This window comes from Neovison vison, chromosome 5, assembly GCF_020171115.1.
Source record: "Neovison vison isolate M4711 chromosome 5, ASM_NN_V1, whole genome shotgun sequence".
Taxonomy (NCBI): domain Eukaryota; kingdom Metazoa; phylum Chordata; class Mammalia; order Carnivora; family Mustelidae; genus Neogale; species Neogale vison.
In genome coordinates, this window is record NC_058095.1 from 266,035 (window position 1) to 284,164 (window position 18,130).

Here is an 18,130-nt window from a genome sequence, read left to right on the forward strand (position 1 = left end):
TGGCCCGACCGGCATTATAGAACGTGACACTCAGCTGTAGAACACATTCCCTTAAGGTGCAAGACCGAGAGCTCTGGATCCATTTCAAATGATTAAAATCACACAAGGTGTGTTTTATAGAGTTAAATTAGAAGTCATTCACACATCTTAAAAAATCCAAAACATTTGGAAATTAAGCAAGGGAAAAAATCGGAAAAGAAATCAGAAGAAAAATTCAATTTGATGAAATTAAAATCATATTCACTAAAGCACACAATCTATACACTTGCAACGAACAACTGAAAAAAAAACACAGTAAGAAACATGTATTATGGGGGCCCCTGGGTGGCTCAGTGGGTTAAGCCGCTGCCTTCGGCTCAGGTCATGATCTCAGGGTCCTGGGATCGAGTCCCGCGTCAGGCTCTCTGCTCAGCGGGGAGCCTGCTTCCTCCTCTCTCTGCCTGCCTCTCTGCCTACCTGTGATCTCTGTCAAATAAATAAAATCTTAAAAAAAAAAAAAAAAGGAAAAAGAAAGAAACATGTATCATGGCACCAAAAAAAATAATTGTGGGTAAACATGAGAAAGTGTGTATGTCCTCTGGAAAGTACAAGCAAGTGCAGAAGGAAATTAAAGAAAACCCGTAACAGGGAGAGGGACGTCCCTTTCATGGGTTGGAAGATTTGATGACTTTGATGTTAGTTCTGCCCAGACCGAGCTGTGGATTGAACTTCTTTGCAGAAATTGATACCTGATTCTAAAATTCAAATGCAAAATTAAAGGACCCAGAATGGCCTCAACAACCTCGAAAAGAATAAACTTTGGGGACTCACAGGGCCTAGGAAACCGCAACAGCATCAGGAGAGACCATGGAATGGAGAATCCAGAAATACATTGAAAATTATACAATAGAATTGATTTTCAACAATGTCTCCAAAGGCATTTAATGGAAAAAGAAGATATTTTCAACAAGCGGAACCACTGTATATTCACATGGGAAATGAAGGAAAGAGCAAGAGTCTCGTGCCGTATAGAAAACACTGCTCTGGTGGGAGCTCGGATATAAGCCTAGAAACAGCTGGAATCGGAAGTTTCTAGAGGGACGCAGGCAGCATCTTCACAATTTCAGGATCAGCAAAAACTTACAGCGAGGACATGAGAATCATTAACCATTTACAAAGTCATGAAGCTTTACCAAAATGAAAAACATTGGTTCGTAAAAAGACACCATTGGAACATGAGTGGCAGACGAGCGGGAACGTTCAGTCTGTGTCTGAGGGAGCAGCGAGCGGGAGGCGCGGGAGGAACCCCAGCAGCAGAGACGTCACACACCTACCAGGTACCGACCCGACCCGGATTCCAGTGGTGGCCAGGGTGTGGGTCTAGCAGAAGGGCCGCACGCCGTTCTCCGTGGAGCCCTGTCTGGAGAACGCACTTTTTTATTCATGAAATTGATGTCCCTGTGACCTAGCAAGCCCACGGCTAGGTGCCTAACGTTCAACGCGGTCAGCCTTGCCGAGAACCGGCAACCACCCGGATGTCCATCCGGAAGCGCGTGGAGGTCGTGGGGGACGGCGCTCGGCCTTGAGGAGGGGAAGCCGACTGCTGCCGCGGGAACGGGGATTCGCGTCGCGGCAGACGCTCGCGGCGGCGGGCACGGGCGTGCGTACTGTGGGATTCGCTTACAGGAAGCCCTCCGGCAGTCCGGCCCGGTCCCTGCTGTTCTGGTGACAGCCAGGCCATGGAGGAATCCCGCTGGTGTAGCTCATGGAACCCCGAACGAGTGCTTGGTGATTCCAGTGAGAACCAGGTAGAAAGTAGACCCGCGAGGCGTGGGACCTCGGGGACCTGCTCTGTCAGCCCCGTGAATGTTCTGGTCTGTGTGTTCGCACGGCAGCTTCCCTGAAGACAAACCGAGGGAACTCCCTGTAGGACCTGGAGGGGCCTCTGCTGTGGCAGGAGCCTGTGGGCCCCGGAAGCACCAGGCTTTGTCTGTGCAAGTCGCCGTCTCGCTTGCGGGAGGGGAGCCTCTCTCCTGCGGAGAGCCTGCTCGCTCTTTCTGCGGCGTGGAGCTTTGCCACCCACAACACGAAAGAGGTGATCTCATCTAGTTTCTGTATTGGATTAAAATCTTTGCACCGTGAGTGCAAAACCTCACAACGAGCTTTAATGACAGCCTCAGGCTTGTGGAGAATCAAATTTCTTCCCACTCACTGCCCAGGCGGCTCCGGTGAAAGCTCCCGGTTGTTCCTTCTTCCGTTCTAAACCCGGCGCGGTCGGCCCGTCCACCGCTCCTTCTGACAGACGGGGGCCTCCCGACCCCGAGGCCTGCCCCTCCCGCGCCCGCGGCCTCTCCCAGCCCGGCCGCCGAGGCCTGCGCCGTCCGTGGCATTCGTCGCCACACCCGGTTCCCGAGACGTGCCCGTGGGTCAGGGCTCCCCGAACAACACGCGCTACCTGGTTCAAGGCTCGTTTGTGTCCATGGTGGCGCCCTGCGTCCGTCCCGGAAAACCGCTGCTCTGTGCGGCCTTGGGCCGTCCTGCCTGGGGCGGAGTCCCCCTCCCCAGGGCCGGCACCGTCCCCTCCTTACTCCACCACCAGGGGCTGGGGTGCAGGGGTGCCTTTGGAGAGGCCGGTCTGTGGATTTGGGGAAGCCGCTCTGCTCGCCACAGCCCCTGCGGGGGACATGGCGGCCCCGCGGCGAGTAAGGACAGATAGCCAGAAGGAGGGATGGACGGGCCGACCGCGCCGGGTTTAGAACGGAAGAAGGAACAACCGGGAGCTTTCACCGGAGCCGCCTGGGCAGTGAGTGGGAAGAAACTTGATTCTCCACAAGCCTGAGGCTGTCATTAAAGCTCGTTATTAACCCACGAGGTTTTGCCACTCACGGTGCAAAGATTGTAATCCAATACAGAAACCACACGGATTCTTCCTGGGGAGTGAGAACCGACCAGCACCAGGAAAGACCGCCCTCCGGGGCAGGAAGGCTCCGTGGCCGTCCCTCTGCTGCGTGGCGCACGGTCACCGGGGTCTCCGGACCGGGCCCCGCACCGGAGCAGGGACTGTTGGAAGGGACGGGACGGGACGCCGTGCCGACAGAACGTCACGGGGACGGGGGGCGGGGGGAGCCGCTGCCGAGAGCCGCATGTGGCCCCGCGTCCCCCTCGGCTGGTGGGGACCCCGGGCCGGACCCCGCACAGCGCTTGCTGACACCGGCCGTCCCGGAAGGGCGGAAGCGTCCGGAGTGACTTCACCCGCAGCTCCCCGTCCCTTCCTAGGCCTCGGGCCTCCTCCTCACGTCCCTTCCTAGGCCTCGGGCCCCTGTTCACGGGTCCTTCGTCCTTCCACGTCCTGGGTGCGGCCGTGCGGGTGGCGAGCGGCGTGGGCCAGTCGGTCCGGAGCTTGTGCCAGGCCGGGACCGGGGAGCCTCAGCGCGGTCTCGGTGCCGCCGTCAGAACGTCTGCTGGCCCCTTGCCCGGCGCCACCACGTCCAGGACCCCGGGTGCCCCGCCAGGCCCCAGCCCCCGCCCCAGAGGAACGGTTCCCTGAGGTGCCTGGGAACGGCCACAGGTCACTGGCTTGGGTGCCGCCGAGCCACAGAACGGTGCCCCTGGGCGCGGCCGCGTCTGCGCGATGGCGGCCGCCCCGCGTGCTGAGGCATCTCTGGGAGACGGGTTGGGGTCGGGCCGCTGCCCCCCGAGAAGTTCCACCTTCCTCCAGCTTGCCGCAAGATTTGTTTCTCTGAGACACAGCACAAGCGGGCAGGGGCAGAGGGAAGACCAGGCCTGAAGCAGAGTCCCCGCGGGCTCCACAGGGGGGTCCATCGCGTGACCCTGAGATCGTGACCGGAGCGGGAACCAAGAGTCGGAGCCTCCACTGACCCAGCCACCCAGGCGCCCCGACCCTCCGCATTCTTAAGTGATGCTTTCCTGCCTGCGACCCAGGCCCCTTCGGTGCGCGACCGCGCTGAACAGGAACAGCGGAGCACGCCAGCCTCTGTGGGGCGCAGAGACACAGCTGGGGGCCGGACCTCCACGTCGCTCACAGCAAGGGGCCCACGGAGGGGTCCCCGCCCGGGGAGGACCAGCCGGCGGTCCGGCCAGCTTCGGCACAGACGGCTCAGCCGAGCTCACTAGACGCGGGGGCGGCTGCCTCCCCATCGGGCTCCCCGTGGTCTGTCCCTCGCGGCCGGAGCCCGTGGACGTGATAAGGGCACATCCTCGGGTCCACAAGGGGCGGGGAGGGGGCCGCGCGACCCTGCTTGGTTCGTTCACTCACCCAGCCGGCGCCTCGTGAGCTCTGGAGAGAAGGGGCCCCGCAGGGCTGGGTGGGGAGGGAGGTCTGGGAGCGGCTTGGGGGCCCCGCGCCTCTACCTCATCCACCCCGTTGCCCCGCCAGGACCACCATCTGGACCCACCGTGTCTGCTTCCTGGAAGAACGGGTCCTGCCGCGCTGGGCAGCTTTCACCATCTGGAACGCGGGCAGGCAGGGCCGCCGGCTCTACCGCAGCCTGACGGCTGAGGCACGACGCAAGGTGGGCCGCCAACCCCCGACCTCCATCCCGCCCAGCAGCTCCGTCCCCGTGTCCCCCTGCCCCACCCCGTCTCCCATCCCTGAGGCTGGTGTCCTGTGCGCCCCCCCAGGTGGTTGCCTTCTGTGACGTGGACGAGAACAAGATCAGGAAAGGCTTCTACTGCCACGAGGACTCTCAGGTGTGTGGGCCCAGCGCCCCAGGAAGGAGGGCCTCCTCCCACATGGGCTGTCCACACCAGCCCAGCTCCGACTGGGGTATGTGGAGCAGCCGTTGCCCAGAGCCTTCCTCCTTGGGGAAGGCCACCAGGCCCAGCGGCGGTGGCCCCACTGCTGGGGATCTCCGAACCCAGAATGGCTTGTGTCCCTGCCTGGCCCAGGTCTGTCTGCTCTGCACCTCGGAGCTGGGTAGGGGTGAGGGGTCAGTCCAGGTGCCCTGTCCGCGTGCAGGTCCAGCATGGACCCCAGCCCACAAGACCTCTTGTTCTCAGGAAAGGCCTAAGCCTCGTGTTCCAATCCTGCATTTCCGAGCTGCCCGGCCGCCCTTCGTCATCTGTGTGAAGCTGGTAAGTGCCAACCGCTGCCACGGGGGCTCAGGCAATGACCGTGTGGCTGCTCCAGGCCCCCAGTTGTGGGAATCACGGACGTCTGACATGCAGCCAGATGTTCATGTCCCTGGTTTGGGCCACCTGTGTTGAGCTGTGCGCTACGAGGGGAGGTGGCCATCGCCGCTCTGGGGAGGCCGCCCAGGGTGCCAGAAGAGGCTGCCACGGTGCCCTCACGAAATGGGCTGCATTTCTGGAAAAGCAGCATTTTGGGGGGAACTCGCTAAGTGCCAGACTCGAGGCCCATTCCAGGGGCTTCTCAGAGGCTCTGGCCGAGACGAGGGTCTGTGGCGGGTAGAAGCGTTGCTGAGAAGCACCTCTGACCGAGCACCGTGGTCCTGAGACTTTACCTCCCTTGAGGTCACGAGTGCAGGGGACAGGCTGCTCTCGGCCCCCCTGGGGACCGCGGTCTCCTTGCCCAAGTCGGGCTGGCCCATGTGGCTGGGTGACCACATTCACTCACTCCCAAGTACATCCCGTCGTCCGCGGGCCCTGGTCATTTCTGGCCTGGCAACAAGGTAGGCGGAGCCGTGACACTCCTGTGATGGCGGAGCAGATGGGAAGGGTCCCCGAAGGTGCCCTCTGTGCACGCACCTTCCTGAGGCCAGACCCAGGCTCAGTCGGGAGGTGCCCTCGGTCCTAGCCTTGCTGATTTCTGGCTGTGCACACACTGGTCTGTCCGTCCTCGGTTGGAGTGGCAAGTGTTCTCTCCCACGTGACACTTGCCTTTTTACAGATTCTTCCAGGAAAAGCTATTTCCTTGTAAACAATTTATTTGAGAGAAAGCGCGTGCGCAAGTAGGCAGAGTGGCAGGCGGAGGGAGAAGCAGACGCCCCAGTCTGGCCGGGCGCCCAACGTGGGAACCGGGATCATGACCTGAGTGTGTCCCTGTGCAGCGTTCTCCGTGTGGCGTGTCCCTGTGTGGCCCATGGAGAGTGTCCCCATATGGTCGTTCCTGTGCCCCGTGTCCCCGTGCTCTCCCCTGTGCAGGGGCGGAGCCAAGTCAGGGGCAGGAAGGGATCCGTTGAGCTCTCCTCAAGGCCGGGTTCAGGCCCTGCGGAAAGAAGCCGGAGTGTCCCGGGAGCCCTGGACAAGGCACAGAGGAAAGCCCGTGTGCCCCAGAAACGGGGGAAGGAGCCCTGCCGGTGGGGCCCTTTCCTGCCCTTAGTCCCCGTGTCCGCTGCCTTCTGCAGCGAGGGACCCAAGTTCGAGCTGGGAGGTGTGTAGGCCTCAGGGGACAGCCCCCCACCTCCTTCCCACTGGTGACCAGCAGGACACCGTGGTCAACTTTTCACGACGTCCCCACCCCCAAGATCTCCGCTTAACAGTTCATCGTGGCCCACCTGACAGGTAGCCACAGGCAACTCTGCCCCGGGCCCCCTTGGGAGAGTCCCTGGGGGTCCCAGGGCAGGCTGGGAGAGGCCTGGACCAAGCCAGACATGCTGTCCCTCCCACAGGACCTCACTGGGGGTGCGTTTGAGAACAACCTGAGGTCGCTGCACCTGCGGGAAGGCCAGGACTTCCTGCACTTCAGCTGACGGGCCCTGGCAGCCACTCCAGGTACGTGGGATTGGGGCACGAGGGCAGGTGGCCCACGACCCTGAGGGGGAACAGGCAAGGCAGGGCTGGCACCAAATGTGCGAAGGACGCTCCTCCGTGGGAGGCTGGCCCTTCCCTGCAGGCGTGTGTGTGAGCGTGTTCGGAACAAGGACGTGGTCTACACGCACCAAGCGGCAGAGTCGAGAGCCCACAGCCCGAGGGACACGTCCCTGACCGTGTGAGCGGTGAGAGGCTCCCCTGCCCCCGGGGGCGCTGACAGACGCCCGTGCGGCGAGGACGAGGACGGCAGCTGCTGGGTGCTCTGGTCCCGCCGTGGCGGGTGTCTGAGTGTAAACCCGGGCACGGTTCCTGGGTCTGACTTGGTCCCATGTGTGGACATACGGGGCGCCGACCGAGAGCAGAGGCTGTGTGCTGTGAGCTCGCGGGGCAGGCCTGTGAGGATGTCCCACGAGGCTGGCAGAGACTCAAGGGCCTGGAGGGGGCTGCGGGGGCCCAGGGCCGGCCTCGAGGTTGGTCAGGGCCACGGCTGGCTTCGTCTGGCAGGTCCTCGGTTGCCGGAGGCGCGCGTCAGGAAAGCTGGCAGTGGGCGGCGTCCTGGCCGTCTCGGGCTGCTGGCTGCAGGGGTCACTGCCTGGTTTCCTGACTGGCCGCTGTGGGCAGGGGTCACGTCTGTGGGCCACAGTGCTGGCAGCTTGCGTCTCCCAGGCCTGGGAATCCCACTGCTCAACCCGCCAAGGGCAAACACCATCAGCCAAGGGTGACTGTGGGCTCCCCTCTGCCTGTCCCAGGACCCAAGCAACAAGGCCACGGGTATGCTGTGCCCTGAGTGACCCGTGCCAGACGCAGGGGTGGCCCTGCCGGCAGGAGCCCCGGGTGAGGGCTCGCACCAGCAGGCAAGGCTCCCCAGTGGGCTCGTGGTGGGGCGTGTGGGCGTCGGAATGAGAAGCAAGCGTGAGGCGCAGGGGGAGCTGCTCCGAGCAGGAGAACCAGGCGTCCCGCTCGGCGCTCGGCTCTTCTAGAGACACGTTTGTGCTGACGCTGAACACCCCTGGCCCCTCTTGTCCACTTCCAGACCCCGCCCATGTCGTGTACCTGCCGCTTGCTCACTGTCCCCAGCGCACGGAAGTGCCCCGCGGGGACAGCCCCCCCGCCCACCCGTCCTTGACCAGAGCGAGGGCTCCGAGTGGGGCGAATGTGCTCCCACAGACCCGCAGCATCTGGAGGTAGTTTGCTCCACGAGTGGGAAGGGGGTTGTGCCTGGCATCGGGGTTGTTGCCAAGGACTGGTTCAGCCCAGGGCGCCTGAGCAGCCGGTGAGTGTCCGACTCTTGGCTTCAGCTCTGGCCGTGGCCTCTGGGGGTGGGTGGGGGAGAGATCGAGCCCCATGTCGGGCTCTGCTCTGCCTGGAGTCTAACCCCTCCCCCTCCAAGGAACCCCAGAATTGCTCAGCCCCAAGGCTCAACACCTAGCTGTGCATTCGAGGCTTGTGTCACCTGGAGGCGAGGGTTTCCCCGCGTCCACGGCTCTGCCCAGCGGCCGCCCCCTCCCTTGCTCCGTGCCAGGCCCCGTGGTTGGGGGGTGGGTAGCCACGCGGGTCTGCGGGCTCCGGTATCTGGGGACGAGCCCCCACGAGACCTCTGTGCACACTGGGCCAATTCTTTCTGAGGCCTCTTTTCTATCTTTCTGGGTAATTTCTTCAGCTTGTGTCTAGTTGGTTGTTCACATCTATCCAGGGAGCTTTTCCCTGGATAATTCTCCTCTGGGTAGTTTCTAACTCTTTAAAAAACAAATGTTCTGTGGCTGATACTACCAACATCGCAGTTTTGGAGTCTGTCTACCGTGTGACATTTCCGGAACACGAGTTTGGGTCTTTCCAGCCTCTCCGTACAGATGAACCCGCACTCTTCCGGGCAGATTCTTTCGGCCACTTCTGCCCAGTGTCCGGGGGCACGCCTGGAGGGGCGGGGGGGGGGGCACGTGATGGTATGTTCCAGGTCAGCTTTAAGAACTGCCCATCCCTCCAAGGACTCCGCTCCCCACCCAGCTGCAGGGGGAGATGGTGACAGGATGCTGTCCCCTCACTGGGTCATCTCTGCTACCGCTGCGGGCGCAGCCTCCCAGGGTCCCAGCTACACATGGGCCTTACGTCCTAACCCCCGTGCTGCCCCCGAGACGAGAGCTCCCCACGCGCCTCAGTTCAGCACACACAGGCGCTCGGGATCACAGGGAGGCTCGGTTCCGTCTAGAGTGTGGCCGTGTGTGGCCCAGGCACCCTGGCTTCTTGCTGCTCCTCAGACTCCCCAAGCTTGTCCCTTTCTGGGGCCACAGGGTGCTCTTCTGGGTCTGGGCCGGCCTGCTGCACAGCCCCACACGGCGGTGCCCCACACTGTGTGTCGCCCGGGCACCGAGTGTGCTCACAGGACGGTCCACGTCTGCTCCTGGCCACACTCTGGCTGCTTCTGCAGCCGAGATCCAGACACCACGGGTCCTGTCTCCCCACCCATCATCCTCTGGGGCCCGGCATGGGACCTTCGCCGGCCACGGGGTCTGGCTGGTGTTCGGTCTAAAATGGAGCCCTCGAGCCGCCTGGGGGGCTCAGTGGTTAAAGCCTCTGCCTTCGGCTCAGGTCATGATCCCAGGATCCTGGGATCAAGCCCCGCATCGGGCTCTCTGCTCAGCAGGGAGCCTGCTTCCCCCTCTCTGCCTGCCTCTGCCTACCCGTGATCTCTGTCAAATGGGGAAATAAAAAAAAAAAAAAAAAAAAAGAAATGGAGACCTCCCTCCTCGTTTCTGGGAGGGAAGCATGTTTTAAGGCTTCAGTCCACAAAGTAACATCCGATTTTCTCCTGCAGGGGGTGTGATCAGGTGCAGCCAGGGACGGTAAACGCTCCCCCAAGTCAGTGACTGAGCCGGGAGGGAAAACTACGCCCCAGGACGGAAGCGGCACCCGCGCCTGCCTCAACCCACCAGGTCCCTCGGCCCATCGCCACACGCGCCCACGAGGGCCGCTCCTTCGCTGGCCCAGACACAGTGCACCCTCGGTTCATGGCCCCGAGCACGGCACAGCCCTCGTCTCGGATGCTGAACTCTCTCACCACCGCGACACCGACACCGCATCCAAGCTTCGACCCGGGAGACAGCAGACGAGGCGCGGCCTGCGGGCCCTGAGGTGGTGAACTTCCGTACCCGGCAGCCTCGCTAGCCTTCAGGTTAGGTCCACCCTGGGCAGCTGGAAAGAGGCTTTTTTTGGGGGGGGGGAATAAGCGAATCAGCTGTGGAACCTCCGGCGTGTACCCAGGGCAGCCGGTACCAGGCAAGAACAGCTGCCGGCGGGGGTCTGCCACGGCAGGTGCTGGTGCAGCCCCTCCCCACCTCGCCGTCGGGTCCCCACCACGAGCCGCTCCGGTGAGGTCTCAGGCAGGGTTCTTCGGTTGCACAAAACTGTGCGGGGCTGGGACCCCGTGCGACGCCCACATGCGCTGGGCGAGGAGGGGGGGCAGTGCCGGGGCTTCCCTGGCCCCCCTGGGCCTGGTCACCGGCCCCCATCGGCGTCAGACAGAGACACAAGACTGCTCGGGACACGGTTTTATAGACGGGCTCCCCACGGGCGTGAAGCCAAAAGCACCGACACCCCAGACCCGCATGAGGAAAAGCCAGCGTCGCGTTGACGAACCCCAGGTCCCTCGGCGCCGCGTCCGGTCACCGGGCTCCTCCTCCCTGCTGGCCGGTCAGGGGCCTCCGCGGGGGCCAGGCTGTGGGGGACACAGCACAGGGTCAGGCCGTCCGTGGCGATCCCTCACCCGGGCCCCGCGGCCAACGACCGGCCTCGGTCCCCAGCTTCACGCACCCGCGTGTCGGGGCTTCCTGGCGGCAGCGGGCACCGCGCATTCACCCGGAGAGCCGCAGCCGCCCACGGGCCCGACACGGGCGGGCACAGCCACTGCCCAGAAGGAACGGCCGGACTGTGGGCGCCCAGAGGGGGAGAGACTGAAGAGCGGACACGGGGAGGGAGAGGCCACTGGGAGAACCAGAGGCAGAATAAACCCGCCTGAGTCCACGCGCGGACCAGACGCGTGAGGTCAGACCGGAAACAGGGCGGGCGGGAGCCCCACGGACCCCGGAGCACACGTTACACGCTCCAGGAACGCAGGTGAGATCCAGACAGACCAGACCCGGTCCCACTTAAACGGAAGAAAACAGGAAAAAGGTGTCAACGACAACAGCAATCCCGAGCGGCTGTGCTCCCAGGGATGGAGCAGACTTGAGGGCGCCGCGCCGCCTTACAAAGAGCATCTCTAAGTGGCGGTCAGGACATCAGGACAGTGGCCCAGACCGAAGCCCACGGGCACACCGGGCCACTGCCTGCAACGCCGCACAACCCCGAGAAGACGGGTGGGGGCGGGCAGGGGTGGCTGCAGCCTCTCCGCCCCCCGGACGCGGAGATGGACACACGCGGACTCTGCTCCGAGCCGAGGCCGCCAGAGCCCAGCGCCCAGCGGAGCACGATGCTAGACGTGGGTGTGAGCTGGCAGGGGAGCGAGAGTCTGGAGTGCCTCCTCGGGGGACCCTTCAGGAGCCTGCGGTTCACCTCTCACGAAGCTGGAACCAGGGCTGGGGTCTGCCCGGACGACCGCAGTCGGCCCCGTGTTCTGCCAGCAGGACGCCAGGCTCACGGCTGGGGGTCCTCCGTCCAAGGGCACCCGATCCCTGTGCCCAGAGGGAGACAGTGCAGGGCACCCCGGGCCGGGCCATGACGAAGCTCTGCAGACTGCAGCAGTGCCCGCGCCCCTGCTGGACGAACACGGACCCCCTGCCCCCGGAGCCAGGTGCTTGTCCCCCGGGGCACGGAGCTGGACCGCACTCCTGTCTGGACAGACGTTCTCACTCAGGGAAAGCTCAAAAGCAGTCGCAGACGAGACGCACGGCCAGGGGGATACGGCCAGCAAGGCAGGACCAGGAACCAGCTCCGGGTCCAGCCGTCCCAGCACGTGCCGCTGTGTGAGCGCCCGTGGGACCCACTGCCTCACGAACGCGCCCGACAACCCCGCAGGACCCGGACGGTCAGCTCGGGGCCCTGCCATCTCCGAAATCCACAGCCGCCAATGCCATGGAAGATGGACACCTCATGGGGCAACCCCAGATACTCCAGGGGTGACAGAGTCCCCAGACAGGACAAGTGTCCAGGGAGGCAGTGATGGTGGAAACCAGACAGCGGCACCAAGGACCCCGTGTGAGAGGCACGAGCTTGAGGGCCGGCAGCACAGAACGGCCGCCCACCAGGCAGACGGCCTGTCCTGATCCGCGCCCAGTGGGGACAAGGCATGCAGGAGCCTGCAACGAGGAGCCGGCAGAGCACGAGGGGCAGGCGGGGGGGAAACACGCCCGTCCGTAAACCTGACCGGTCCAGACTCGAGCTCAGGACGGAGGCTCAGGAGCCGCACTCAGATCTCACGTGGGAAGGGCCCCTGGGTCTCACCTTGGGGACCAGCTGAGGTCTGGGCACGCCGAGGAGGTCACACAGGTGGTTCCGCTGGCCTCTAACGAGGGGGAGCTCCGCGTCCCTGGGGAAGAGCAGGCAAGAGCAGCTTCAGCGGCGGGCACGGTCGGCTCGCGGGAGGCCTGTCCCAAGCTACGGACACGGGGTGCGCCCAACCCCAGCATCTCAGCCGGGGAGACCAGGGCAGACGGCACCAGGCAAGCCCCTACTCCTGGCACCCTTCTGGGGAAACCAAGGAGGCGCGGCCCCAGACTGGCCAGAAATGCTGAGACTCAGAACGGTGGGGTAGGTGGGTTTTCAGAGTTTTACTTGACTTTGAAAGCTTTGTATCACTTTCATTAAAAGCAGAGATTATCTTTTTTAGAATCAAAAAACAAACTGTAAATTCCTCCGGAGTTTCCTTCAGCAGAAAGGGCCCAGGGTGTGCAGGGAGAGCCCCGTGCGCCCCACGGGGAGAGGGCGGCAGGCTGCAGCCGCAATCTGTGCCGCAGGGTCCCTGTGTGTTCGTGCCGTGTTCGTGGGGGGCACCGCACAGGGAGAACCATGGCTCCCTCCACAGGCGCTGAAGCGGGCGGGCCCTGGGGGACGGGACCCCAGCTGCTTGGGCACCCACGTCTTCCGGAGTTTTCAAAGACATTCACTTAATTCCCTCATCCCCGAGGTCAGTGTCTCCCCGAGAACCTCGAGGAAGCCCCGAAACCAAGGGCCCTTTTCTGTCCTTCAGCCCCTGCGGGGGAGACACCCATCAACACATCCTGTGTGTCCGCGCCTGCCCACACAAGTGTGCAGACCCCGACCGAGCCCAGGCCCCAGCAGCACAAGGCCCTCCCGGGGCCACCGCTGGACCACTCCATTGTGGGTGAGGAGGGGAGGGGCCGCCTTGCAGGGGTGCACACGGGAGTGAACACGGTCCTGGACTGTGGCGGGTCCCCCCACGTGCTGTTGGGACTTGGTAGCCGGCATGCCCCATTGAACCTGCACCCCTGGGCTGTACCCTTCTGCTCTCCACGCTGCCCACATGCCCTCCAGCCCCGTCCCCACTCCCCACACGTCCCCACCCCTGCCACCCCAGTGCATCGGGTCAGAGAGCCGACAGACCCTGCAGGACACTGCACCAGACAAGTCCAGGGCCCAGCTCAGCGCTGAGGGACCCAGGAGAAGCCAGTGGCCCCGGGGGCCCCAGACAGAAGCGGCTCTCAGGGACACCTACTCCGCCATTTCGGAGGTTTGAACACCTCGCTAGGGCTTTCCCACACGGCCGAGCAAAGGCCCACAGGCCCCCTCAGGAGAGGCACCCACGTCAGGCCCTCCGCACCCTCCTGCTCCCTTGGAGGCCACAGCCAGCCCGCGAGCGCGAACCCAGTGGGCACACCAGCCCCTGAGCTGCTCCCTTCTCGGCATTGCCAACACGACCCCGTCAGCACCGAAAGCCCGCGAGGCAACTGCTCAGCGAGAGACAGACTTAGTGCTCAGAACCGCCCACCTTGGCGCTCAGGGCGCCTTCCCACAGCAGGAGGCGCCCCCTCCCCTCGCTGTGTCCAGGGGGCCGGCCCAGTCCCTCGGGTATCAGTGGGGACCTGCAGGCAGACACACAGTCACCCCCTACTCGGAGCACAGGCATCAAGGGCTGGGACCCTTGCTCTCCCTGTCCCTTCGGAGGGTTTGTGGCGGAGGCCTCAGGGACAGAAAAGGAGGTTGTGGATGTCCCCGTTCACGGAGAAGCCACCCCTTCCCGGCGGGACGCTGGGAAGGGGCCTCGCACTCACCAGGCGGTGGTGCCCAGCACAGTCATGACCTCATCAAGGACGTCCTCAGCCACGATGTCACTGTGGGTGAGCAGCGTCTCGTACAGCTGGCTAGCCGTGGTCTTCCGGATCTGCGCGGGACAGAACATGTCACCAGGAAGGAAAGGCCCGTTAGAACCCAAGCAGAGTGACAGGACCCTGCCCAGGAAGCCGGGACATGGGGTCAGGCACGATCCCGGGTCCGAATGGAACCCAACACCATGCAGGTTATTAGAAGTGAGGAGGTGACCTGGGATCCTGCCTCAGGAGACCCTGGCCACAGCTGGGTAGGGAGCCCCGCAGGCTGTAGGGCAGGCCACCCCATTTCCCCTGCTGCCCCACGGCAGCCTCCCCTTCAGAGAGAAGCCAGGCCACCTTGCTCTGACCGAAATGCTTCGTGGAAAACCTGCCCCTCGCCAGGGAAACGGCCTTACTGCTTCCTTCCCCAGCTGCCCACTGAAAAACCCGCTCAAGGGGCCGGTGGTCTCAGGCCCACCCCAGGGTAACTCCTCAGCAGGCTGGGCAGCCTAAGAACCTGCATTTCTGATGGGGGTGCTGCTGCAGCCGGGTCCAGGGACCCCATATGGAGAACCAGTGGGTTCGGTATAAATGTCACTTGTACCTTTTAGGAAGATGGCACATTTGGATTATCTGAAGAGTGTGTTTTTAGCCAGTGGAAAATGGAACTGGCAGGATACCTGACCTCTATGGGGGGTGTCCAGAGGAGGGTGCTGGTCAGGTGCGGGCCCCCATGCAAACCCGGCAGGGGTCAGGGCCCCAGGCGCCACCCCGGGAGCGGCCGCGAGCACACTCACCACAGGGAACGGGTGGCAGAGCAGCAGGCACAGCCGCAGGAGAGCCCTCTTCCTCACACCGCCCGGGAACTGCACCGCCCCACAGAACCTGCGGGGCGACAGGCCTCAGCGTCCACTGCAACAACGCGTCTGAGCCCCGGGGTTGGCAGAACTGGGTCCGCTTCTGTGAAAACCTGCCTCATGGGAGGACTCCCCGAAGCAAGGCCCAGCCCCCCGGGAGGCCGTCCGCACCGCCCCCCGCGACAGACCCCCAACGTTCCCCACGGACGTCAGGGCTCCAGCCCCAGACACACTGAGGTTGACTCTCAGCCTCTCCCGCCTGCCTGGCCCTTCGTTTCACGGCCACAGCGAGGATCCTGGCACTTACACGGCGACGCTCGACCGCAGTTTCTGCACGTCCTTGGACTTCTTGATCTCCTCCTCACAAAGCGCGAGCAGCCTCACACCGAAGGGGTGGCTGGGGGAAAGCACAGGACCAGGAGACGAGCTTTCTGGGAGCACGAGCTGCCCGGAAACGCTCGCCAGCGCTGCCCCGGATGAGCGGAGGGCCATGTCCCCCGGGGTGCCACACAGCTACGTGGCCCGGCTCCTTTGCCCGGGCCTGCCCCGGGCACACGCCTCCCCAACAGGAAGGGACCCAGAGAAGCCGTCCCCGGCAGGTGCCAACGAGTGCGGACTCAGCCCAGGAGCAAAGGAAGGGACGACCGGCTTGGAACCGGGCCCAGCTCCCGGGTCCACGAGGAACGGAGAGTGGCCGGAGCACAGACGCATGTCCCCATCCGCTCTGCACAGCTGAGGACAACCTGGAGCCAGGCCGGCAAGGGTCCCTACGACACAGACATGCTCCTCCTCCCCCGGCGGGAGTTCCACCAGCCCTGCGTCCTCTTCCTTGTCCCCAGGGAAGGCAGCTCTCGGTCTCTCTTCATCAGCCGGCACCCCCGCCCGCCTCCTCCACATCCTTGTCACCCAGAGCCATCAGCTGCACCTCCAGCCCCCTCCCCTCTGCAGGCTTCTCCCACAACTCACAGAAACGCTTGTGAGGACCAAGTGACCACCGTGTCCTCCACCTACGTGACCACGTGGCTCACAGCACCGACGACCCTGTTTGACCTGCTCTTCCAGCTCCTCCCACTTCCCGGTGGCTCTGCTGCCCCCTCCACTCCCTGTCCTCCTAACAACGGGACACCCCCAGCTCCACTGAGGCCCTTCTTGGTCTACACTGGCCCCCCTGCTGACCTCACGGGCTCATACACCACCCACCCTCAGAGGGCTTTCCGCCGGGTTCCAGGCTCGAAGATCCACCTCCTGTGGAGCGAATGAGCATCGCGGACCCAACATTAATGCCACAGACTGAATGAGCCCCCAGATTGGCATGGTGAAGCCCGGATCCCCCTCATGAAGGTACTACCAGTAGGGCCTCAGAGGCAACAGGCCATGAGCCGGAGTCCCCACGATGGCACAAGTGCCATCACGAGAAGAGACACAGAGATGACTTTCCGCCCGTCCGGTGCCCCGGCCCCAGCCCTGGCCCTGGCCCTCCTGCCTTCGGAACCGTGCGGACTGTTTCTGCCGTGTAAGCTGCTCTGGGGTGTTTCTCTCGGAATCTGAGCTGGAGAGCATCTGGCCTACCCCTGGCGCACCGGCCTCCGACCCCGGAGACAATGCCACCCTCCTGGCCACAGTCTGCTCCCCCACACCCACCTCCGGGCCGCTAGCGGGTCAGCCAGCTCCCTGCACCGAGAACCCACACACCCAGTCTCTGCTGCCACTTCTCCCTGCCGGGACCCCAAGGCCCTTCTCCAGGCAGCAGGTGGAAGGCCCGCTGCCTCCACTCCCAGAGCTGAGGCTGCCCTTGGAGGTGCCTCAGAACGAGGGTGTACCGACGGCCAGAGGGCCCGAGCGTGCTGTCCCTAGCCCGCAGCCACAACAAGACCCGAAACCTGGTCCCGATGAACACAAGCACCCACCAGACTGGGAAGATCGCCCAGGGGGAGCGCACCCCGGCAGGCAGTCCAGAGGCTCACAGGCGGACGTGGGCCGGGAGGCTCCAGACGGCTCCCACCTGCCTGCCATGCCTGGGAAGGGCAAACAAAGGCCCCACAGCCAAGCTCCTCCGCCACCTCAGGTCAGCCACATGCCCGGCTTCTCAGGCGCGGCGTCCGGACAACGGACAAGCAGACATATGAGAAAGCCCACCCTGCGGGCTGCAGAAACCAGACACCCACGTGAGCACGGAGACCAGACACGCGGGAAGACCGCAGCGCTGGATCCCGGAGGGCAGAAGGCCAGCAGGCTGCGAGACAGACCAAATAAAAAGCTGCATCTGGAAGCACACAAAGACCGAAACTGAGAACCCCACCCGTGAGTCTGGCTGGGGGTCAGGACTGCACTAGGAGGGGGTTGGCAGGCAGAGGCCCCGGGAAAACCTGGAATGCAGCACAGCCTCAGGGCAGGGCCATGGTGCGGTGGGGGGTGGCAAGAATTTTCTAGAACAAATGAAAATAAAGCCACATCTTCAAGTTTAACGAATTCCTGGTCAAATAGTGGAGTATATAATTGACAGCTAGACCTGTTTGAGCAGTAGAAATGTTGAGATTTCCCAAAGAAAAAGTCTTCAAAAGAGGAGAAAATCCAGACTGTACAAGACTCCAGACTTACAGGCAACGTCTCAAAAGGAACAGAAGCCTGAAAAAGCAAGATGTTTAGGTCCCAAAATCAACGTCTGCCTAGAATTCTACACCCTCTGAAAGTAACCTGCAAACAAGACCCGAAAACGCTCGCCGGCAGCGGACGTCACTGGCCGAACCTCAGAAGGACGTGTCTGACACAGAGAAGCAGGACCCAGCTTCACGTGGGGCCCTGGGCAGGCGGGCGGTGGGCCAGGAAGCAGACAGCAAACATGTGGGCGACGTAAGCACTAACGGCACAAAGCTACGCTGTGCGAACACGGACACGTGACAACCCAGATGGCAGCTCCCACGAATGGAACATGGTAACACCCTTGGTTTTGCCCAGGAAGAGGGCAAAACACAGAAAATTGTGCTCTGACGGGGTGGCCACTGAAAGAACAGAAGGACTGGAAAGTTCTGCTGGAATGAGAAACACCCTTCATCGATCAGGCAGGAGGGTAGGAGGAAGGGGGCTCCCAGCGGGGCCGGCGGGAGGCGCACGCAGACGCAGGTCTGAGACCGATGACCGGATCGGTTTCGCGTCGGGGGCGGTCGGACTGGGCTTCACCGGCTTGTCAGAGGGGCAGCGGGACAGCAGTGCGGGAGAACACCCGGGGCCGAGAACAGAGCGGGGCCAGAGGGGTACAAGTTCAAAGTCCCAAGAAGCTGCTGCAGCCGGGCCAGCACGTGAGCA

The 18,130-nt window shown here is 63.3% G+C and overlaps 2 protein-coding genes across 7 annotated transcripts in view; one reads left to right on the plus strand and one right to left on the minus strand.

Moving 5' to 3' along the window:
* B3GNTL1 (UDP-GlcNAc:betaGal beta-1,3-N-acetylglucosaminyltransferase like 1) overlaps positions 1-18,130 on the plus strand; it is a 91,285-nt gene that overhangs the window by 64,396 nt on the left and 8,759 nt on the right. For 3 of the 4 annotated variants that reach the window (XM_044247143.1, XM_044247144.1, XM_044247145.1), the window contains 5 exons: positions 4,376-4,511; positions 4,621-4,689; positions 4,999-5,073; positions 6,570-6,672; positions 9,524-10,145. In XM_044247143.1, the coding sequence (XP_044103078.1) occupies positions 4,376-4,511; positions 4,621-4,689; positions 4,999-5,073; positions 6,570-6,650 (361 nt within the window). In that variant the 3' untranslated portion in view covers positions 6,651-6,672; positions 9,524-10,145. Of the gene's footprint in view, positions 1-4,375; positions 4,512-4,620; positions 4,690-4,998; positions 5,074-6,569; positions 6,673-9,523; positions 10,146-18,130 lie in introns of those variants that run through there. The other variant, XM_044247142.1, reaches the window with a different exon arrangement.
* The window catches only part of TBCD (tubulin folding cofactor D), a 154,318-nt gene continuing 146,429 nt past the window's right edge, over positions 10,242-18,130 (minus strand). The window contains exons 35-39 of one of the 3 annotated variants that reach the window (XM_044247140.1): positions 15,135-15,224; positions 14,768-14,855; positions 13,935-14,044; positions 12,148-12,232; positions 10,242-10,423 (exon numbers count right to left, since the gene is read on the minus strand). In XM_044247140.1, the coding sequence (XP_044103075.1) occupies positions 10,400-10,423; positions 12,148-12,232; positions 13,935-14,044; positions 14,768-14,855; positions 15,135-15,224 (397 nt within the window). In that variant the 3' untranslated portion in view covers positions 10,242-10,399. Of the gene's footprint in view, positions 10,424-10,560; positions 11,379-11,713; positions 12,233-13,934; positions 14,045-14,767; positions 14,856-15,134; positions 15,225-18,130 lie in introns of those variants that run through there. The other 2 variants (XM_044247137.1, XM_044247139.1) reach the window with 2 other exon arrangements.